Below are 24,621 nucleotides of genomic sequence, written 5' to 3'. Positions count from 1 at the left end.
GCAATTATTATATAAATCCAGCGCTCTCTACTTCATTTTAATTGTCCTTGAATTTGCCAAGGCCCACATTTCCCACCACACTGCTATGATAATCATAACCGTTTCCTATTTACCTCGATCCAATCTTTATACCACACCATGCATATCCATCACCATATAACCTGACTACAGTGTGATGCACAATAGGCCACAGTGAGGTTTGGTGCGTTAGCAGGAAGACCAAAGGAGAACGAGGTCACATCTCGCTGGCCGCCATATTGAGCAACTGTCAGTGTAATCGTGTAATTGTGGGATATATTCATTGTGAAAAACCTCTACCTGAAATCCACCAGTCAAAAGTTCAAAAACACAAATGATTTAATCTATAAAAAGTACAAAACTTTATATAGGAAAAAAAATAGTAACCTATAATGTACTTTCATGCCAGCAATCCTTTTGTGAGAGAAGATTTCACAATTTCTCAATGGTCAATACCTCATTTTGAAATCAATTTTTTTGTGAAGAACTTTGTAAGGCATTTCTGCTTTATTGGGTTGTACAGCAGAGAGTGGCAGGAAGGGGAAAGAAAAAGGAAGAGGGGAACATATGGGCACCTCAACTCTGTGACAAGCTGCCTGAGGAAATACAATATCAAAACTACAAAAAATATAAACTTTTTACCCAATTATAAAACACAGAAGCTGATTTTTATAAGTTTGTTATATATAAGTTTAAGTATATATCTTGTAGCATTTTTCTAAGAATTGTGACTATTATTATTATTATTATGATATGGATCTGATGTCAAACTCAAACTCAAAATCTCCAACATGTCTTATGCACCTGAGACTGCTGAGCCGCCAGGAAACGCTGATATCATTAGACATTTTTTGACAAGTAGAAAAGTGATTCTTCAGACTGATGGCTCCTCTGATTGTCAGACTGTGAAGCAGTATTCAAAATAATGAGATTGCAGGGAGCGAGCAGTGAATGTGCCGGAAGGCAGAAGTGTCTCACTCGGGTCCAACAGGACTTCGCTAGCACTCTGTCACCCATTTGGCCTCAACTGAACCCTGGTTGGATCTTTGGTCACTTGGGGAGAGGGAAACCAGTGATAATGGTTTTGACAAATTGCTAGCATCCTGCATTACATAACTTTGATGTACGCAGGTTTTTTGGATGTAGCTTGTTCAGAAGAGGTCAGATGGAGAACTCTGCAGAGTTAACAGCATGCAAAACACTATGCAGGGTTTCCTCCACTCCTCTTAACTAAAAGTGGTCCCTGTGGCAAAAAATCTGACAACTATAAAAAAAGAAACATCATGTAGTGTTATTGTATCCCCCCCTCACTAGGGCTGAAAGATATTGACAAAAAAAATCTAATTGCGATTATTTGACAGAATATTGCAACTGCAATATAAACTGCGATTCATATCATCACAAGTATTTCTTGTCATAACTTTTTTAGATGTTTAAAATTGTTTAAAGAAAAGTGATTTCGTTAAAAAAGAATTGATGTAAGTGTGCAGGATTTACTGAGTTTGAGTCTGATGAAAGGTTTTTACCAATATTGTACTTGATTCATGGACCAAAGATTACCTGCAGCTCTAAAACACCTTGTTCAGAAATCCATTTTGGACGCCTCTCTTTCTTAAGCAATTAAATGCAGCCTCTGCAATTTCGAAATTTCAGAAGTTCATATTGCGATTTCCATTTTTTTTTTTTCGATTAATTGTTCAGCTCTACTTGCCACCCCAAAATAAGTCCTTACATCACAACATGAACATCCAAATATGACATGCAAGCAGATCTGGACCAGTAAAATGTGGTAATGACTGGACTCCATGCCAAATTTTTTTCCCGCTCTCACTGCTACAAAACGATATTAGAGGGGATGTCAATATGTATTCAGTTGAAGACAATAAAGCCCGGTGCAGGCCAGATTCAAGCAGTGTATTTGTGGGCAGCAGGGCGGCCAAGTGGCTGGAGAGACTATTCTGTAACCATCATGTCACAGGTTCGATCCCCGCAGCAGCCAATGTGTCCATCAACAGCCATGAGTCCTGTCAAAGTGTCCCTGAGCAAGGCACAGATCCCTGTGCCAGTTTACTAAACACTATTATGCAACTACATTTCAGTAATTGTAATTTAATTATTGTAACTGCTTAAAATTAATTTTCAATGATTGTAACTTGATGCAATTTGTATAACCTCTGTGAGGTTTTGATATAAGCTCATCTTGGGCTTTTTACATCACCTGCACATGTACATTTCTTTCTCATTTCCTTCTCTGGTAATTCTCTAAATGTATTTTTATTTATTTATTTATGTGCAAATAAACTAAACTAAACCTACCTCATCTGATGCAAGCCACTCTAGATGGGAGTTTCAGCTAAAAGCCTAAATGCCAAATTCACCAGATATCACTTGCACTGTGTGAATTATGCACCACAAGAAAGTGTCTTCTACATGTCTAATAACTACACAGAATATGTGTAGTATAATATAAAAGAATGAGTAATATTTCAGCGTGGGTTGGCCATTCATGCATAGCAGATAAGACCAGTTACCTCACATGACATTTGCTTGTCTGCATGTGGTGAAAAGGGTGATCTAAAGGCAATTAGAGCGCAATGATCTATCAGCAGTGATTTACCTCCAGCCATTCAATCGCTAACACCTCAGACAGAGCGGTAATGAATTTGTCCATTGTTTACTAAAGCATTAGACAAGAGGAAGCAGACCGATTACAGATCGCTGTAATACAGGCTCCCTCTGAAAGACTTCACAGCCCACATCTTTTTCAAGGTCGTTACGCCCGGTGCGCCTGAGTGCTGTTTTATTTTTTCCTCACTTTGGCTTTCTAGGAAACAGGCCGGCGCGGAGAATCGATTTACACACACGGCCCGCCGGCGAGATGCAGGCTGTGATAATGTACATCCCCTCCGCTCACAAGATGATGAAAAGGCCTGCAAGGTTAATGGCTGTACTGTTTTTAACTACTGCGGGGGCAACTGTGGACACAGATCACAGAATTAATAGAAACACATACCTGTAGATGTTTTCATTCTTATGGTACGGAGGGACAGAGTTCATAGGAAACAAAGAAGTGATCGTCTGAGTTGAAGTCGGCTTTACCAACTTTAAAATGAAATGCCAAAACCTGGAATATATGGATGTAAACATGTTGATAAGACGCAACCTTAATTGATGTTGTACTAATTTTCCATATGTGACTCCTAAAATTATACGTTTAGTAACTGTACCTGTAACAAAGTGTTATCATAAATATATATACGTGCTGAGCTGAGTTTTGTTAAGTTTTGGTTTTCATGTCATTCAATTTTGTTTCATTCTTATTCTATTTTGTCCTTTTTATGTTTACATGTACATTTTGTGTGTTCTGTAAAGTTTAAAGTGAAAAGTCAATAAACATATCTATAAGAAAAGCCAAAACATTACAAGTATGAAAGGAATCAATAAAACAAAAATACAGAAAAGCGAGCTGTACACCTAACACCTGACACCCTTTTTCCCCCACCTTGAGTGAGGTGTTGAAAGCTTTAAATGTTCTCTTTTATTTATTTACCATCTTACTGTTGGCATCCACAAGAATTTGGTAAATACAGAGGACATCTCAATCTGTGGTTTCAGAGAGGACTCAGGCCTGCAGCTTTCGCCAGCTGCTCTGATTCACTCGAAAAAAAAAACAAAAAAAAAACTAAAGATGAGTCTGCACAGGAGGCGAGGAATCTGGCAGATCCAAGAGTCTGACTGACTGTAAGTTGGAGATGAAAGGAATTATGGGGAATGGAGAACACTTCTGTTAAACATCGCCTCGACAGCGTGTTTTGATTCACATTTTTCCAAGAAATCAACTAGCGCTGTCAAGATATTTGGGAGCTGGGGAGCTTCAGTAAATGTTCTCGGCAGGGCGAGACTCAACAGTTTTAACGGTGGATTGTGCTAAAGACAGATTCTCCTCTGTTCAAAGGTGTAATATTGAGCAAAAACATTGGCTGGCAGAAACCCACAAATCTAGGGTTGAATAAAAAGAAAAACAAACAAAATCACAATATCGGAAACTCCCTCGCCTGCACATCAACCACCATATCAGACACAATCTTTGGTAACACTTTACTTTATTCCTTCCTATATTACTTTGTACCTTATTCCAGTGTATTAACCTATGTATTAACCTAAGGAAAAGTATTGTAAGTCCACAATATTACTGTGTAGATACTTGATACACATACATAATGTACTTACAATGATGTAACACCATTCAACTGGCTTCAATAAACAGAGTTGTTTTATAAACACTGTTGGAAGTACATTGTGTATTAGGGAGGGGTTCATAAAGCATCTACACAGTAATATTGTGTACTTACATTACTTTTCCATAGGTTAATACACTGGAATATGGCCATTGTAAAGTAAAGTGTTACGAAATCTTATATTCAAACCAAGTGAGTCCTCAGCATCAGCCCTTGACAAAAACAGACCAAATAGTGGCAAAAACACGAACACATAGAAAGGCCACAAAACATCAATATGTCCTTTCCAGTTATGGTTAATAAGAAGAAAAGTCCTGGGACCTCGGCCTTGGTTTCTCAGTCAATGCGTCTGAAAAGTCCCTAACATAAAGAAATCACATTGTTCCGTTTCCACCGCCTCCCATCAGCAGACACACAAAACCTATTATCATAAATGTCAGCTTTCACATCAGGCGTCAGGTAAATTATCGTAATAAGAATTCCTATTGTGGTTTTATTTGTCTATTCCACAACAGATGTGACCCCAGTGCTGCTTTGATGTGCGAGGTATGAAGATATATAAACAACACAAGCACCACAGCTCTCCTCATGATATATCAAGATGCACAATGAGCAGGTGAATACGAATGTGGATTGTGACAAAAATGCAGCAGGGAGCGTTCCTCTCGTCCCAGTTTGAAAGTAAAGCGACACATCTGACAGAAGGAAGGTGAGGAGTGGGATTCCTGCACCGCCTTTGGAAAGGAAAAATCCCAGGATGCTGTGCGGCGCCTCAGTGGGTATAACAGACGCGATAAGCTGTCAAGGAGGCGCCCCGTCTGCGGCGCCGTTCTTATCCAGGTCTCTGGTTTTTAACTCTTACTTATCAGCACGGGTGATGTTGAAAATGTAACATCTCCTCCTCAAACTGACACTTTTCACCGATAACCATCATGCTGTTAGACCTATTTCCTTTTGGACAAAATGACAATTGCAATTTTGAAATATGTTGAGAACCTGGACAGTGAAACTATAATAAGAAAAGACCCAATAATAGAATTAATTCAAGCAATGAAGCGGGCCAAAATCCTCCAGAGATTATCAATTCTAAACTTAATTACAGACTGAAAAAAAAAAAAATGCAAATAATTATCGACTGTAATTTGTGTGCTTGTGGTGCACAGCAAATTACAGTAGAATCACAAAGATGGGATAATCAAACAGTTTGATCCATCTTGAGGTAATGACAAGCCACAGCGACTCCCCTTAGGGAGAACACGATGGCGAGCGGTCTGTGGGCACAATAATAATCACAGCTTCCTATTTACGATGATGTTTATGTTTCTATGAATATACAGGCTGTAATAGTAACTTAACCCCAACTGAGGAAATCAATTATAGCTAGTTGGCAACACAGTGTGAAAGTGCCAATTATCATCCCAGGTGTTCCTGACTGTGCTCAGTAGCTAGGTGGGAAAAAAAAAGCTCTCAGATAAATCTTTCACACTATCAGTTCTTCTTTCTCTGTGAATATCAATATCTGGTCTTTGGCACTTTTCCAAGACTGTCATGCAAGATCACAGGGAAACAAATTTGTCTAAGTTTTTAGCTTGAATTGCGGCACCTTTGGGAGCTTAGGAGCTGCAGTAGCTGTTGAGGGAGGGCGGAGGGTTGCTTATTCACTTTCCACGCCCCCAGATATTCCCACCTGGTCCAGGATTCAAACCGGCAACCTTCCGGTCACAAGCCCATCTCTCTGACCTCCTGGCTAAAACAGTGACAGGCTCACCTTCTCGCCCAGGGCCTTGAGGCTGTCCAGGAAGCGCGGCCAGAAGTCCCTGAAAAGCGGCCGGTCAATCTTCTTCAGGCTGTCTTTGGTGCTGGCGTCCACGCTCACATACAACTGGGTGACCGGCACCAGGCTCCTGCAGACCACAGAAAATACGGAGGAGAAAGGAGAAGATGAAGAGAGATCCAAGTGCAACAGGACAGCATCACAGTTTGAGAAAGAAAGAGAAAAAAGAGAATCTGACAAAGAGAGAGTCTGACGGACAGACAGAGGGAAATGAGGAGGGGTTAGACAGATAAAGAAAACAATGCCTCTTCATTTTTTTCCTTACGTCTGAGTCTGCCCCAATACAATTAAACCTCATATTTCTAAGAAAATATAAGCAGATTTCTGTCAGCTCTTAGAGGCAGGCAGTTGTACTCCTTCAGTCAGAGACAAGACAGAAACATTTTGGCTGTATATACATGTTGCTCAGTTCCGTTCAGTATGCCTTTCTTTCTTTCCCTGAAGACCGAGTAATTACACAGAGCGTCTTCATTCAATAACATACATGCAATGACATGAAATGAAACACTCCATGTACTTGTGCTAAAAGCAGTATATTCATTGCACATGGCAGATGAAGGGAAAATGAGGGGGCGAAGAAGGAAGAAGCTGTGAAAACGAAGCTAAAGAGAGCTTCTCATCAATACTGAATAAGGGAAGAAGACATTAATTTTATTTGGATGTAGCTGCACTCTGGCACAATCTGTAAGAGCAGGAGGATGCACAAGAGTAGTAAACAGAAGCAGGAAAAAGTGTAAAAGATTCAGAGGACCCAAACAAGAGAAGCGCTAACCTTTCATGTGTCTTTGGATGGGAGATCAAAATATTTGCTGTGCAAGGGCGGCAATTATGTGAAGAGACAGAAATAACCAATTAGCCAAATAAGCAACTAGAGAGAAAGTCAGCGAATTTAGCTCTTTGTACCTCTGGTGAATCACCCTGTGCAAATCACACACACACACACACACACACACACACACACACACACACACACACACACACACACACACACACACACACACGGTCCCTCCCTAATTAAAGTAATGTTGGAATGGAGACTCAATAAAGTGCGACAGCTCGTCTCCGACTGGGTGGATCTGACAGGCGGGGTTTGAGAATGATTGATGGCCGCTGTCCTCACCTTCAGCCGGTTCCAACGGGTCGGACACCATAAGTCAGGTTATGACGGGCAAGGTAGCCACAGATACAGCGTCACAGCGGGTAAAGATTACCCAGCATGACAAGCTGCCAGGCATCAGGACGGACTGACGTGTTTGGATTGGAGGTCGAAGGGCATGGTGAGTGAGGAAGCCAAGGTAAACGTCAGAGCATGGAAACTCGACAACCTCTTCAATCTAGATGGCTGGCAACTGCACTTCAGTGAGATCCATCATGACAATCTAGAACTTGTGCAACGGAAACTAGATTTTTAGGGTTGTAATTTTGTTTGTGACCCCACTGTGCTCATATTTTTACTACTTGATATTTATGTCGAGCTCGGGCAACAAACTAACTTTTTTCTAAACTTTTTTTTATTTCAAAAAGTCACACTTCCACCCTTTTAACAGCCAAATAATTTTTTTTAGAATATAAAGGAACCTCCGTTAAAGTGGCTGGTAGAGGAGTTAAACTTAGCAGCCACAGCCAAAACGTGGCTGCTGTTAGTTTCCCACCCTGTGTGGAAGAAAACACTTGGCTCAGTAAAAGGATATTTCACGAGATTTCAGTCTGTAACTGTCTGCTGTAAAGGAAGCATTACCTTGAGAAGCCTTAGCCCTGAATTGGCAAGTTCACCTAGGATGAAACATAAATTCAATGTGGCCACTGTGTTAGCTTTCATTATTATAATACAGTGGATGTCTGCTTTAACATGATCAATCTAATGCCGGTTTTACTTAGAGCGACGCATGGCAATGCTACCCTAAAAACATTTGTGGCAAGTCCTTTTTCCACTTCACGCACTATAGTTTTAAAGGAGAAATGGACTGTTTCACAAAGTGACGTTTGAGAGGTTTGCTGCTTCAGTGTTGGTTTGACAGAGCGCGACAGAGAGTAACGGCGCTCTGAGGTCACATCAGTGTGTTTCTTCCTCAGACATGAAACCTTTCTTTCTCACAGTGTTGCTCGCAGCCCCCTCTGCCTCTACAAAGCAAAGTGTGTGTGTGTGTTTGTAAGGTGTAGCCTACATCTGTGCACATAAGGCCATATGAGGTGCCTTTTATGTGTTTTTCATACAGCTAACAGTAGGTGCATAAAGGGACATGCCTCGAGGAACCGTGCCTGTACTGAACAACTCACTCAAAAGACAGAAAGGTTGATGCAGAAACTGGCGAAAGGAAACTATACAGCTGGGTTATGATTTGCAATGCCGTCTTCCAGATTAGATCCTATTGGGCACTATCCAACTCAGACCAGGCCCTACTTACAATTTACAAATTCGGCATTTTAGCTTTTAGCAACTTACAATGAGTGAGCAGGTAAGGGTTCAGTGTCTTGCTCTAGAAAGGACACACAACATTGCTAACTCCACTCCATTTAAGGGACAGTCTCTCTAACCACTAGGAGACCCTGCTGCCCCCGACTTTCCAGTTCATCTTCCCAGGCTTCAAAGAGAAGAGCTGGAGGGGGTTTGATACAGAGAGATACAGAGCCAATACAGATAGGCTGAAGTGGATATTTCTGAGAGAGGAGAGAGGGATAGAGAGAGATGGAGAGAGAGATAGGCAAACAGTCAGACAGAGAGAGAGAGAGAGAGAGAGAGAGAGAGAGAGAGAGAGAGAGAGAGAGAGAGAGAGAGTTCCGTCACCTGTGTGTATATCCTTCCTCGATAAAACACACACACACACACACATACAAAAATACACAACCGTGCAGCTCGGTTTTGCCCCCACCTGATTTCCTGGGGGAACTGTGCATTGGTGACCAGGAAGCTGGAGATGCGGTGTGTGTGGAGGAGGCGGAGGAAGGTGTTGATTTCGGGGTACATGATTGGCTCTCCCACCAGCGAGAGGGCGCAGTGCTTGACCGCCAAGCCCTCCTCATACCGCTCGGGTTTCACTCCAGGCACACCTGCAGGGATAGAGGGTCAAAGGTTGAATAAAAGGTAAATTTGAAGCAGATTCCACCACTTGATCATTTGGACTTAATCAATGTCTTCCAAGAATAGAATGATGGGGTTTACATGTGGATGCAAAAGTCAAAGTGTTGTCATTGCAAAGCGTTTATGAAAACCATGAGGGAAAAAAACTGCATAAGGTCAAGCTTTGAAGTGAGGTCAAGCTGAGTAATTACGTACAACCAAACCGGCACAAGAGAGAGAGAGACGTGTTGCACATGAAAGATGAGGGGAGGAGAGGAGAATGAGAGGTGTATAGGAGAGGAGAGGAGAGGAAACAGGAGAGGAAACAGGAGAGGAAACAGGAGAGGGAGAGGAGGGGAGAGGAGAGGAAACAGGAGAGGGCGAGGGAGAAGAAACAGTAGAGGAGAGCAGGGGAGAGGAGAGGAAACAGGAGAGGAGAGGAGAAGAGAGGAGAGGAAACAGGAGAGGAGAGCAGGGGAGAGGAGGAAACAGGAGGAGAGGAGAAGAGAGGAGAGGAAAGAGGAGAGGAGAGCAGGGGAGAGGAGAGGAAACAGGAGGAGAGGAGAAGAGAGGAGAGGAAACAGGAGAGGACAGGAGAAGAGAGGAGAGGAAACAGGACAGGAGAGGAAACAGGAGAGGAGAGGAAACAGGAGAGGGAGAGGAGGGGAGAGGAGAGGAAACAGGAGAGGAGAGGAAACAGGAGAGGGAGAGGAGGGGAGAGGAGAGGAAACAGGAGAGGGCGAGGGAGAAGGAGAGGAGAGGAAACAGGAGAGGAGAGCAGGGGAGAGGAGAGGAAACAGGAGAAGAGAGGAGAGAAGAGGAGAGGAAACAGGAGAAGAGAGGAGAGGAGAGGAGAGGAGAGGAGAGGAGAGGAAGAATGAGACAAAAAAGACCTGCTGGAATAGTCTCAGAAAGCTGTGCTTTGGGAGCTTGGCCTGCTGCCCAGTCCATCTCTCTTTCATTCCCTCCCCCTCTCTCTCTTTCTTTCCACTGGGTGGTCTTGGTCTCTCCAGCTCCCACTGTTCAGTGGATCTACTGGCAGGGACTACAGGGTGCTGTGAAAATGTGCTTATCATCAAGTACATACGTGATGGGTGTGTAGAAGGGCAAAGGGTTCCCAAGGAGGCAAAACACTACAAAAAGAAGAGGGGAACCACTTCTAAAGAAAAAAAGGGAACTATTTATTCAAGCTAACAGTTGAATAGAAAAACCAGAAGGCACTCAGAGAGTACAAAACCCAGCCAACGCTGAACAATTCTCCAACAATTCTTGCTGTTACACCCAAAGACATCATTCCTATCACTGCAATAACCAATACCAGACCTTATAACCAATCCTGAAACTAATGTGTGCTATGTGGAGATTTCATTGAGACATAATGGTATAAACCAAAATCCACACAGCAGCCAGCTGTGTTGCTGTTTTCACCTCTTTTCTAAAGCTTACAAATTCTGCTGCAGAACGAAGCTCCTCGGTCCATTCAGTAGCTTTTCATTTTTTTTTAAAACTAGCTTGTCTCCTCCCTCGCTGTTTAAACGCGGCCCTCACCCCCTCCCACTCCTGAAAAGTTCCTCATAATGGCAGACTTGATAAAGCAAGCGAGTAAAGTTAGTAAACTAGTAAACTTGCTACCTACCTCTTCACTTGTCATTGTGGGACACGAATTAGCATTTAACGGAAGAAAGTTCTGGCAAAGCAAGACTGGTACAGCCGGTGACACTTGTCCGTATGTACGGTTAGCTTAGCTATTAGCCTTTATGCACAGTGCTTTGCAATGTTTGTCCTAGGTAGGCCTCCGTAGTGCAGTGGCTTTGCTGTGTGTTATTTACAAATGCGTTGCGGTTTCTGTCACCCTCTAGTGGTCAGAAAATGTCACTTATTGCAGCTTTAAATTTTAAATTAAATTGATTAAATTGAATTTCTTGAACCATAAAACACACTCTTTGGATTTGGAATCAAGTCTCTCCCCGTTAGATTCATGGTTATGGCTAAGAAATGATAACTGTCTAATACTGGAAGTCCCAGATTCCTAAACTATCTGTCCACAATATTTCATGGAAATCCGTTCATAAGTTTCCAGCTGATAGACAAACTAACTAACAGGGTTGAGGCCTGGGAACAGTAAATATGGCCGGTACATATTAGGCAACACGCCGACACTTTCCCTCAATCAGGATTATTATTTAGCCATATTTATTGTTCTACAGCCTTTGTGCTTTGAATGTTTTATTTAGGCGACTGTTAGCTTGAATAAAGTTTATTTTTTGCAACATTTGGTTCCCTTCATAATTTGGTTCCCATCACCTAATTTTTCTAAAATGCTCAGCTATGGGTATATAAGGACACACAGTGAAGGATCTGTGGTTTGATGAAGTCTAGCCAACAAGTACAGAATGAAAGCTCTTGGGATGGAGGGGATTTCAGAGCAGAAGGGCATAAATGCAGTGTCATATAAGCCTCCTGTTTGCTGACAGTATAAAGTATAAAATGCTGTTTGACTGGATGAAGGCAGGGAATAAACAAATTGTAAAAGCCTAGGGTAGAAAGTTTCACACACAGTCATGGGGATTTAATGAGATATTGCTATAGCCACAGCACAGATGCTATTCCATTTTCAAGTACACACAGTGAATCCTGATTAAATAAAAAAAAAAAAAGTTGGGACAGTTGACTCCATAGGCTTTATAAGATTGTCTATGAATTAACGATGGAAAGATTGAAAAAAGCAATTCAGAGCGGTGTCTATGGACGAATCACAACAAGTAACTGTTGCTGTGCTACAATTCAGGGACAAATTACATCTCGCACCGGCTGCAAAGACATCAAACGCTAAACTGTTCCCCAGGAGAAATCCCATTTAACTCCGTTCACAACAACCCGGCACCCGAGGATGACGGTGCATATGTGTTAGGAGAAGTGTCTGAAACCTCATTAAATGTATATCTTCTTGATATTGGTACTGTGAAATCCCATTACACTCCCAGAAGAGTTGCTACCTAGGGCCTCTTGCTCATCCTGAAGTGGATCGCTCACATAAAAATCAAGTCTATCAGCGAGGACAAGAGGCTCTATTACGGTGACTGATTTAGAAGCCACGGATTTTCTTGGAGGGCGGTCACATATCTATTAACAAAGACCTCTGATGTCCTCTGGACTGGACCTGCATCATCTTTCGTTGTGGCCCAAGTCGCTGTCTAAAAGAGGAATCTGTTCAGCACAGGAGATGGTGAAGAAGTTATTCCAGAAAAATCAAAAAAGTGGGAGAACGCACACCCAATGAGGCTCTGAGTGCTGGGAAATAAACGAATAAAGGCATCGAAGCTGAAACGTTGGTTGCGATAAATAAAAGTCACAGCAAGTAGAGAGCAGTGTGTGGCTTATTCACTTTTATAGAGAAGTGATGATGGTCCCTCATTCACTCATAACATTATTTTTTAAAAGTAGACATTGTTCGATGTCTACTCATTGTACAAGCTTAGTAAAATTAAAAAAAAATAGACTCAATTCACCATCACTTAAAGTTGTCAATCAGCACAAAGCAAGACCAAGCTCATTAGACAGATTAAATGAGAAACTCTGCCCTATTCACTCGGACTGATCCCTTAAAACTCTGTTGAATCCTCCATCATTAATGGCCTCTGGGTTGGATTCACTTCTGTCAGGTTGGGGAATTCAGATGCTTATCCCTAATTTAGGTTTCCTTTCCTTTCTTCCTTCCCTTGAAATTGTGCCACTACATTTAAAAAGCTAGTACTTGATGAGACCTTCCAGGCAGCAGATAATCAGCGCAGTCACGACTCGGAGCACAGATGAACTCTCTTGATCTCAGTCGAGGTTTGGGGGGCCATTTTCTGGATAGTGCCTCGCGCTGTTGATGTCTTAAAATGTATTATTAACAATGACAGAATGACAACTGGAAAGAAAGTAAGGAATGATAATGACAACATAGCCCTGCATCACGCTCTGGTATGCTTCTAATTATAATAGCACACAGCTTTACAACAAATTAAAACATCTCGCCAAATGTAAAAGCATCTGTAAATTTACTTCTCTTTCTTTTCTAAACAAAGTCATAATTGTGAAATCCCTTTTTTGACAAATCATGTTGTTTACTCTGAGTGCACTGTGAACTACTCTTGTTAAAAAAATATAAAGGCGACAGCAGCCTTGAAGTTATAGAAGCAGACTTATGACTGGAAGACTGCCGGATCAAACCAGGTCTGGTTTTAGACTGCTTTGACTGGGGGATGCAGTCATGGATGTTGGGTGAGCAGCCTTTGACGCCATTTTTTTGTTTTGTTCGTCTGAGAAAGCTGGGGAAAGTGAATGACAAACACTCTTCCCTCCCTCAACAACCATCAGTGAGGTGCCCCATCTCAGTGGCCAACAGGAGAAGATAGGGACGATATGCTTATGATGATACGATTCGATACGCGATACAGGGTTCACGATTCGACCATACCACACTACGATGTGATAAATAAAAGTTCAATGACAACAAAGTCTTACTGTGTAGGGCTGTGAATGTAAACAATTTAAAAATGTCATTACAAAGTGCAAATAATATAATTTAGATGGAGATTTTGTGAAACTGTGATGGGCAAGCCGTCTCATTTGTGATTACTACAGCAGAATAAAATGGAGCTAATGCGATACATTTTTCTGCCCCACGACACGTATTCGTATTGTCGCATCCCTGGTAGCAGACTGTGGTTGTACTGGGCAAATCCCAGGTGTGAATGTGTGTTACTGTGTGAATGTGAACCAGCTAGAAAAGGGCCTGCTGCTCAGTCAGTCTTCCCTGCTTAGATAAAGGTAAAAAAAAAAAAAAATCAATATGTGCTTAGGATAAACACATAATTAAGCTCGTCTACCAACCACTTTGACAGGTAACCAGCTATCATCTGGTCTGGATCATGTAGCTGACTGGTAAAATAGTGAATTTTGGGATGTACCAGGCAGTGTGGACTGAGGACCAAAAAAAGATAGTATACTGCCCTGCAGCAACACCAAAAACAGAAACAGAAAACAGAATGATCAACAATGAACTGCCTTGAAAAGAAGACAGTTTGGCAAACTGAGTCTGGACCTGTCAGCACTGGTCTTTGTGTGGGTGTGTGTGTGTGTGTGTGTGTGTGTGTGTGTGTGTGGGTGTGTGTTAGTGTGTGTGTGGGTGTGCGCAGCTATGCTGACAAGGGTCTGTTGGCTAAATTAGTCCCGAGTCTCAGCGGGCTGCAGAGCCACAGTCATGTCACGAAAACCAAGAGTTATCTTCGCAGCATCCTTGTGAAATAATGAATGGGATGCAGTTTGGACGGGGCGAGCCAGGAGCTTATTGCTGTGTCATAGTTGATACTCAGGTTGAAGATGCTCAAAATAAGGTACTGCTGAGAAGCTAAAATCTATTTACGATGTGTGTGTGTGTATGTGTGTTAATTTTGTCTTTGAACGTCAGGCACAAACATATTGATCCGCAACCCTTTGTGCAGGTCAAAACAAAACACAAACAAGATAAAAAACAACAGAATCCAAACAACAACCACTACACTGAAAAACAAGTCATTTACATCAAATAAAAGGTGACAAGAGGAAAATGTAAAAGCAATAGTTCAAGACCGGTGGTTTAAATCGTATATAACCATACCTCTCAATCACCTTACAGTCCTTTCAAATATTTTGCTTTAATGAAATTCTGATATATGTCTTCCCAACATATTTTGACAGTATTTCTCAAAACCTGTCAAAGAAAAAGCTGCTTAGGGAATATTGATGGGATGATCACATGATGCTGTTTTCGACTGAGCTGTGGGTATCCAAAGTCATTCTCAGCCAATATTTCCACCAGCCAGAGAAAATAAATCCCAAATGCCTGCAATATTGGTACAAGTTGTACAAATGGAACCCAATAAACTTTGGATACGAGACAAATTCTGCTGACAGAAAACATGAGATAATTCCAATTTAACTAATAGACAGCCCTATGTGAGGCTACTGCAAAATATGGATAAGGAAGTGTGAGACAATAAAGAGTGAAGTTGTGACAAACAGGACACAGCAGAGGTGCCGAGACAGGGAAATCAGCTTTGTGTGTGTGTGTGTGTGTGTGTGTGTGTGTGTGAAAAGTGATTGATGATGCAGTATGACAGGGGCGTGACGAGACGAAACATCAGCGTTTTGATCTTCACTTTGCTTCATTAGACAGAGGGTTAAATGGGGTCAGGAGGAGTAAATTGAGGATAGTGAAGTAGCGATGTGTGTGTGACAAAGATGACGAAGATGACGCGGTGTCTCGGTGCGGTTGGGCCGTTGTGTTCCTGTTTATTTCTAGGCGCAGGACTAAAATGTACGATGTGCGCTCAACGCTGTAACGGATTGATAGAGAGACAGATAGATGGATGGGCAGACAGCTGGATAGACAGATGGAGCGAGAGTGATAGGGAGGGAGAGATAAACAGAAAGTTATACACACAGAAAAATAATGTGAGTTCTTAACTGGTTCTTTAAAAGGCTGTGTGGTTCCACGAAGAACCGTCACCTACTAAAGAACCACTTTATATTTAGTGGGTGGTTCTCATATGGTTCTTTCGGAGAGGTTCTTAATTGTTATTTGAGTTATTGGATAGTGGGTGATGGCATAAATTTGGAAAATAACCATACCCCCTCCATGGTCCGGAGTGTGTGTGTGTGTGTGTGTGTGTGGAAAAAGGAATGCAGAAATGGTTCTTTAAAGGACCTTGTGGAACCAGATATGGTTCTTCCATGGCATCACTCCGAAGAACCATTTTCGGTTCCAGTTGGCACCTTTATTTTTCTGTGTTGTAGAGATGGACAAAGAGAGAGAGAAAAATCACGTTTGTATCCATCAACCGCTGCGGCACCAACCTCTGAACTGCCGAATCATGGTCTGGTGTTTCTCCAGCGCGTCCTGCAGGATCTTCTCAGCAGGGTCCATCTTCCAGCGCCACTCTGTGCCCACGGGGTTGGTGTGATGTCTGGTGGTCGGAGGCACACAGACAGAGAGGTGAGGAGATGAGAGCCGACATGACCACTCAGCTAGGGACGCAACCATACCACTTATTCACCGCCTGTTCCGAATACTAAACTTGACGTATCGGCCGATAGGCGGGACCGCTCCAAGCTATTACTTAGATTTAGACAGATTCAGGCCATTAGATTGGGATCATTTAACACAGACGACTGAGATATAATCTATATTTCAGTAGATTTAGCATCAGGGCAGCAAATATCAAGACACGAAGAAGTGAATTCGTAAATTGGAAGTGAGTTGTGAGTGCCAGGCTGACTCCCACTGCTAGAAAAAATATATTAAAGAGTGCATCCTACTGTAAATAACTGCACCTCTGCTCGGGCGTTAGTGGCTCCTTCTTACTGTTTGAATATGATGTCTAGGGGCAACAACGTGTCCTAAGCTATCATGAGGATCTCCCAGGATGCACACACACACACACACACACACACACACAACACACACTTCCCTTGTCCATCAAATCTACTGCCACCTGTTGCTGCAGAGAGGTGGACGGCGAGGGCAGCTATAACGATACCTCTTTGCCCTGAAATTGCTTACTCCCTGTCGACCCAGATAGCGGCCTTAACAGAGACTGGCATATCTGTGGTGACAGGGCAGCCGCTCACCGCAGCACACGCTGACAGCGACCTTTCACAGTGTTCGAAACAGTCGCCCTTTCAAAAAGGGAACTTGAGGGGGGTAAAGGGCCCCTGTCTCTCGCCACCGGTGTCATAATGAATCAGCATCCACCTTCGGGCCTCCCAATTATGCCGGCCGTTAAGTCTTCGGCTCGTAAATCACCAGCTCGTTCGCCGCCAGTCGAGAGACACGGCATCGCTCAATGACGGGAAGCGGTCTCGACTAACGAGGCAGACAAGAGGTGCGGAAGCTGGGTTTAGACAAGAATATAACTAAGTATGCAGAGAGTAATACACAACGCCCTGGTTTGTTAAGCTGTGGGCAGCCAGCCTACTTGTGGCGGATCCCACCATGGTTAAAGCAGCAGTGTGTTTTAATGAGCCTGTGTCCTAAGGCTAGAGACTAAATTTCTCATAAGGATTCTGCAGCTAAAAAATGTTTAAGAACTCTGGAACTACATCATTAAAAACAACTTATATAAGAGTTCGAGGTAATGGGATATTCTTAAATTTTGCATTAACTTGCAAAATAAAGCAGTAAAGCAAAATAGCAGAAGCGACTAAACACCAATATATTAGGGGTGACTCGAGCCTGAAAAATAGAGCCTTGCCCATCCCCAACCTGAAAAACCCAAACCTGATGTTCTGTGAAGCCGGCGTCTACTAACTCAGTGGTTCTCAACGCGGGGTCCCGGGACCACCAGGGGTCCTTGAGGGTGTTCCAGGGGGTCCCCAGCAAATTGATGAATTGTTCTTCACCATTATTTCATTTACAAGAAGTTAACACAATTACAGAATGTAGAAGAATGACTATTTTGATCATAGTTTCTCTGTTATCTCTCTACTTACAATACAGATAGTCTTGGAATTCTGGACAAAATCAAATCTAACAATAACAATATTCTCAGATTTGGTTTCAAGAGAGGAAATCTCATCAAATGGGGGTCCGCGGCTCTAATGTGTACTAAGTTAGGGGTCCTTGATATGAAAAAGGTTGAGAATCACTGTATTAACTGTCAAAAAAAATTAGTAATGACAAATTGCTGATAATAGTTTTTAAAAATAGTTTCGCATCCAAGCCTGACCCGAGCCTAAGCAATTGAGCGACAAATTCAGCCTGACTGAAACCCAAACCACCAGGACCAGTCCGGTCGCATCGAGTGTGAAACCAATTACAAAGTGCAGAGCTGAACTGCAGAGTGGCTTCGCTCTTCGGGCCACCCACCTCCAGCAGAAGACACACTTGTTAGCGCAGGCCAGGCTGGGGGTCGTCTCCATGCACCGGTGGGACTCGATGCCATAGAAGGTGTGCTTGTAGCAGCCTCCTCTCCCCCGCAACATGGACTGAGAAACAGAAACAAACACCTTTTATGTGGTTTGTGCGGTTGTCAAAAAGCCCGATGCTCTGCTGAGAAGAGTAAATGACATTACCTTGGTCCATCGACAAAGCTTCACTCCCGAGTGACTTCCAATTAGTTTGTATCCTGTGCAGAGAGAGAAAGACAAGAAAGACAAGAAGAAATAAGGCTCTCAATCGACTTCTGAACCAGAACCACACGGGCTGGTTTCGGATGAAGAATGCTAACATATGTGTAAATACATTGGAATAAACTGGATTTCTTTTTTATGTGATTAAATGTAGTCGCACAAGTAATAAAGAAACTTTTACTTTAACAATGCCCTACTTAACACTCACACAGCTACACTCCTTCACACCTGGGAGCTGCCCAGTGCCGCAGTCCTCTACTGTTGGCCAGATAGACTGTAAAAAATAAGTGTTTCATGTTCACTTTCTCCACCTAGATTCTTTCAGCCACTCTGGGATTTGAATTGACGACCTTTCAGTCACAAGCCCGCCTCTCTAACCTCTTGACTACCACCGCCTCCTGCAACTGGCTAACAGCGGCCATGTTTGGGTGACTCCTCCGGGGTGTTTTCTCATTCATAAACGTGAAACGTGGTTGTTATTAGCGTTAAGGATTTTATCCGGTACGTCCACCCCTTTTGATCATTTGCATATTGTGAAAGCGATTCATAGAAGGACACCGTGGCTCAAAAAACACCACCTGCTCTCGTCAGACGGTATATTGAAGAAATTCATCTTAACTAATGAAAATAAATTTAAAGGATTAAAAAAAAATCAGTAGATGACGTTATATTGTGTCCCAGGCCATTAATTATCATTGGAAACACAACACAAAATGTTCAATAAATATGACTCACACACTGGCTTTGCAATTATTAATTACCGCTCTGACTGCAGTTATAAAAGCCAGTTTCCATCTGATATGATTCGGTTGATCATGGTCAACATTGCAATCACAGCAGGAGTGCATGAAGAGAAAGGAGGTTATTTTCTCTGCCGTTCTGACACGTCTACGCGGTCCATGGCAATGACACGGTGTTGACTATGTAAAGCTTAATTAACATGTTGGTTTTGATTGGCTGTCACTCTGGCTCCTTCACGGTACTCGCAGCTGTGGTAAATTTATGAATTAGGTAAACTTACCGGGTCGCGGATTTTGCACGGCGCTATTCTGTTACTGCAGAGTTTTATGAATTTACCCCTGCATCTTTTAATCTGCTCAAGAAATACCACAACATGATATTAAGAGATTGCTTATGGGGAAATCAACCATCTCGCTCGCTTTAAAAGTCACAATGTGTAAAGAAAGTTTCACGCCAGGTAGAACAGCCTGGTGTGGATGGTAAGAGAGAGAATCCATTCTTAGGTATTGAGGTTGTATACAAGTTGATTTCACGTGGTAGCTTTTTATTTTGGAACCTTACACAAGTGTCAGTTGCCGTTCAGCCATTTGTTGTTTAAATGTCTAATTAACACACAGCAGCCAATTTGTGTCAGGGCGTTTATAAGCTCTCATTGGTTTCACGGTTCTCAAGTCTGATGCTGGATGACTCAAATATAGATGTTTTTCATCCAGGCTATAAATACCTCCAACCGGCTGAATGTCGGAATACTCATTCTCCATTTACCATCTAATTGAAACAAGGGGTCTGCTATTGATTCAGGACGCTTCTTTTGAAAAAGAAAAAAATCAATCTAACCACACACACACGCGCACACACACACACACAAACACCAGACTCAATCTCTTTCTTGCTCTACACCTGATGTTTACTGCCCTTTTCTCGCTGACCCACATCAAATCATTTTTTCACCCGAAAATACCTTGAGAGCGCGTGTCCTCCTCTAACCTCGTACCTAGCAGCTACGAGACACATGAACACACCTAAACCCAGACCAACAGGACTGGAGGCATCACAGAGAGGAAGCAGTTTTAATGATTTATGAAGCATTGCTGATCCTAATCTAAGGACCGTTTCCCTTCCTGTGTTTGTAAGGGAAAACATCCGATGCCTCAGTAGCCTTTTATGTGAAAGATAAATGCAGAAGATCGAACCAAAGTGAGGGGGAGGTGGTTGGAGAGAAGAAAGGAAAGGTGCTTCTGTTAGCCTTCTTTCTATTTGATCGGGGAGTACAATGCGGCCATGGATAATCTCCCATCCTCAAGGCTTCCATGCTAGAGAAAATAATGACAAATTCAGCTTAACAGCAGTGCAGGATAATCCTCTGGGGGCCTTGTAGTCTCCTGGTGTGGAGATAACTATAGGGGCAAGTCCACAACTAGCCTCCCAACCAACTACATCTCAACTCAAACTGTACACCTCCCCCAGAGATAACTTACGATTTCTGTGAAGAGATTACAAAACAACTCTTAAAGCAACATTCTACAGAGATAATGTAGGTCTAGTCAGGTATCTTCTTTTTGTTTCTGCTAGCTTTACGTTCAACTCAATATTATCGTTCATAACTTGTTACAAACAAACGTACAATGTATTTGCAGCAATGATAAGACGACAAACAAATGACACATTGTGTAACACTGTGTGTAACAATGTTAGCATATACTGTATATCTGCTCCAAAATTTCATTGTGCTCCCAAAATATTCAAATCATTATTAAAACACTGTTACACAGAAAAGGATGTTCTCTTTGTCAGAAACCAGTTTGATATTACTATTTGTCATAATGAATTAATGTAGAATTGTCTGAGAAACCCAGTGTAATAGAGAGTGCTACAATATCAATACAGTCAGTAGACCAACAACACACTTCTATCTTTTTCTTCTGTCTTCTGTGTTCATTACCCAGTCCGGATGAATGAGTAATGAATATTGACTGGCAGCAAACTTCATCCATCAAGTTTTAATACAAACTGAAATATTGACGACATCATCTGAGGATTAAGTACAAATTTAATTTCAAGTCTGTTCAGCTCTATTGATGAAAAAATAATTAGTTTCTCTATAAAAAGAGCAGTGTTACGTTAAAACTTCCTTGGACTTCAGACAAGAGAGTATCCAACAGAGGTATGACTGTTGGCATCCACGTTGTGCCGGGAATAGTCTATACGGAAAAACAACAGCCTTCCAAGACCCAAGATCATTAAACAATGCCAACACTTTCATCCTTCACACGTTTATTCCAAATAAAACAAACCGGCGTCCACAGGGACTGTTTGTTGCCAACATAAAAAAAACAAAACATGAAATGGGTCAACATTTGGTCAGATGAAGCAAAAATCTTGCTCACAGAGTCTATTTATAGAGCGTTGTGTAAGCGAACAGCGGGGGATCATTTGCTGACTACAAGTGGCCTGTACTGTTGCCCTGGTGAATGGGCTAAATACAGAGGGGATAGTAAAACGGTCCAGACTGAGCTAGTGTGTCAGCAGCCTGTCGCTCTTATACACAGAATAATATGAATATATTACATGTAGCTTCATTTACCAAGTGATGTAACAGCCCCTTCTGCCATAATCCAGGGTGATCATCACGCAATACCATCAAAAATGTAGGACCATCAGACAGAAAGAAGAAGAAATTCAGGGTTTTTTTTTGTCTTTTTTCCCTATTCTTTTCCCCGTTTTGTTGTTGCCAATTTCCAATGTGCTCCACGGAGGGTGTAGACTAACACTTTTTTACCTGATGCCGAGGAGTTTTTTGGGCGTAGGGACCTTCTGGCTGTTCCATAGTTGAGGCAAAAGACCAAGGCTGACAGGGCTTTTTCAGTCAGAGACCCTAACCTGCCGAACGACCTACCTGAGGAGATGAGGCTTGCAGCACCGCGTCCTCTTTTAAAGCAGCAAAAAAACCTGATTTGTTTGTTTTTAATTTATTCTTCTTCTAGGACTTCGCTCCAAATCCTCAGAATCAAGAATCCAGAATCCTGCTGCTCCTCCTCTGCTGCCAACTCAATATACCTGTTGCAGCCATTTCTATCTTTTTCCATTGGTTATATTTATTAATGTCTGCACACTTGTTAACATAATACCTGTCTTGCACACTGGGTGGTGTACTGAGCTCAGGGATCGGCACATAGATGAGGTGGCAGAGGCAGCTAGTGAGGTGTTGCATGATGGGAGAAACACACAGTTTTTTGACCGCATCGAGGTTTGTGGACCTGTGGTAGGGGTTAGGGTTAGGTCTCTAGGTTTGTGTGAATTATGGATTATATGGACTTAAGTGAGCAATAAATTAACTGAGCAGTGTAAACAGCATATGTTTAGACACTGGTTTAGGACCCACAGCACGCATCAATCAGGCTGCAACCCGAGTCACAGACAAGCCCTCTGAGGATCATTTTGTAATTGTAAGTCATTACAATACTCAAGCATTTTCCTTTCCTATGCCTCATCTACCTCGTCCTCCCATGGCACCACGAGTTCCACAAAATATAAAATCCGCTGTGCCTCTGAACACCAAGTCTGGCCTTAAGGGAGTGCTCACTATTTCCTGTGGGATTTTTAGCCGTTTCTCCAAATCTACCGGCAATCTCTGCCCAACCTTAGCTGGCCTACAATATGCCTGCCCAGAAATGCTTCACTCAAGTCTTCTCTCACTAACGGACAAAAGCAATTGTAATATCATTCTCTTTAATTCTGATTAATTAATTTCTGTTTGCTCTCAATTGATGCTGTTAGACACATATTCTGTACTGTTCAATACACCATTCAAAATATATGGATTCTTTTCTATTCTTAAACTTTTTCTCTTCCGTAAAGGTAACTACTAAGTTACCTTTACTAACAACATGGTCCTGAAACTAAATTATTCTAAGCAGGAAATTTATCCAAATCGCCATCTCGACGCCCACCAGGAGTGGATTTGTCGAGGTTCTGCAACTGTGGGAGAAGCAAGAGTGTGTTGTGGAGAAGAGGAGAGTAAAACTCTTGGGATTGGACCCCGAGGAGTGGAGGAGGCAGAGGGGGTAATTGGACCGCGCTGCATCATTAAGTGCCATTAGGCAACACATTCCCCGGCTCCACGCTTCTCCACATGCAGCACCACAGCCTGCCTTCTCTGGCAGGATACTGGGGGAAAAAAGCTGAGGACATTAACATAATCCAACGAGAGATGCCGACTTAATACTTTTTCTGCATGGTACGCCAAAGTAATTAGCATTTGAGGCCAGTAAACATGAGGTTTGACGAATTACAAAAAAAACCCTTTAGGCTCTTGACATAAATAGCTGGAGAACATCGACACCCATGTCAATGACTTCGATAATGGGTTAAAATACGTTTCAGCAAAAAAAGGTTAAATTGACTTCTCCGCCGGCAATTTGCATAAGCTTGTTAGGTTTGACTCATCATTCATGTTTTTAAAGTGAATTATAACTTTTCCGCCCTTGTGAAAACAGCAAGGTTAAGGATGTGCTCGCAAGCAGCTGGCGTGCCTACGTCTATTTAATGTGATTTTTTATTGCAAAGCAGTGCAGACTAGGTAATTTGAATATATTACCCATGGTCACCAGTGACACCCAGCAGATGTTCTTTTGCAAGTGACTGTGTGCATATGTGCCAAAGATTCATAAAGTTGTACCACCAACTGAAGCGGTGCAGGCTACAGGCCAAGGTTCAGTTCAGTCCATGTTATCTTTGTTTTTAATTTGTCTGATTTCACTCAAACTCTCTAAAGGCACTCCTCCCAGATACAGTGTTTTACCAGAGCTCTAACCCCCATTTTTTTTTGGATCCAGGCAATTGGGACAAAAACAATGAAAACATTGAGCAGTCTCTTGTGATGATCTCTCGCGAGAATGTGATTTTTCATGGTACACCTGCACTCGCAAGAATGTGATTTTTCTGCAAGTTTGTGCTGCGATTTGCATGGAAAAAAGACTGAGAAGACATTCAGGTTTCTTTTTCTTTTTCTTTGTTTACACTTCCGTATTTTTTCCCCTCTTGCTTCGTCTGTCGCAATCTCCGTTTTCATTGGCTATTGAAAATTGCTGTTAAGATTCAAGTCTTTGACGAGGCCCGATAAAATCAAACATGTTTGATCTAATCGTGACGCTGCCGACTGGGATCATAGGAGAGAGATTTGAGTCTTTCATTTCCACACACATAACGATTACAGGTGCGACTAAACAGCACGACTACCCTGGACTACCCTGGACTACCCTGGACTACCCTGGACTACCGCCGACTCTGCCCGTTCTCAAATCGTTACCAAACAGGGCTACAAAACAAAAGCCCGTAGCCGTGCAGTCTGCAGTTCCTCACCTTGCTTGGTCAGTGCGTTCCTGAGGGCGGGGGTGATCATCTCTCTTCTCTCCTCCTCATCTTCACTCTTCTTCACTCCGTTCAACTTGGATAGCTTCACCATCTGGCCGTCTCCTTGGCCCTCATCTTTGCTCTGTGGCAGACACACAGACCAGGGTTAGTTCATGTTTATATCCATGAAGGCATCTGTGAAAAGTCAAGACTCTGTCAACTGT

The 24,621-nt window shown here is 42.4% G+C and overlaps 1 protein-coding gene across 1 annotated transcript in view; it reads right to left on the bottom strand.

The window, feature by feature from the left end:
* tyw1 (tRNA-yW synthesizing protein 1 homolog (S. cerevisiae)) overlaps window positions 1–24,621 on the bottom strand; it is a 71,129-nt gene that overhangs the window by 27,023 nt on the left and 19,485 nt on the right. Inside the window, exons 8-13 of the mRNA XM_071905895.2 lie at window positions 24,407–24,539; window positions 18,248–18,300; window positions 18,042–18,160; window positions 16,031–16,140; window positions 8,961–9,138; window positions 6,025–6,160 (exon numbers count right to left, since the gene is read on the bottom strand). Coding sequence (XP_071761996.2) covers window positions 6,025–6,160; window positions 8,961–9,138; window positions 16,031–16,140; window positions 18,042–18,160; window positions 18,248–18,300; window positions 24,407–24,539 — 729 coding nt within the window. The remainder of the gene's footprint in view (window positions 1–6,024; window positions 6,161–8,960; window positions 9,139–16,030; window positions 16,141–18,041; window positions 18,161–18,247; window positions 18,301–24,406; window positions 24,540–24,621) is intronic.

This window comes from Centroberyx gerrardi, chromosome 6, assembly GCF_048128805.1.
Source record: "Centroberyx gerrardi isolate f3 chromosome 6, fCenGer3.hap1.cur.20231027, whole genome shotgun sequence".
In the NCBI taxonomy this organism is placed as follows: Eukaryota; Metazoa; Chordata; class Actinopteri; order Beryciformes; family Berycidae; genus Centroberyx; species Centroberyx gerrardi.
Note: the sequence above shows the minus strand (reverse complement) of the source record. Positions and strands in the feature narration are given on the sequence as shown.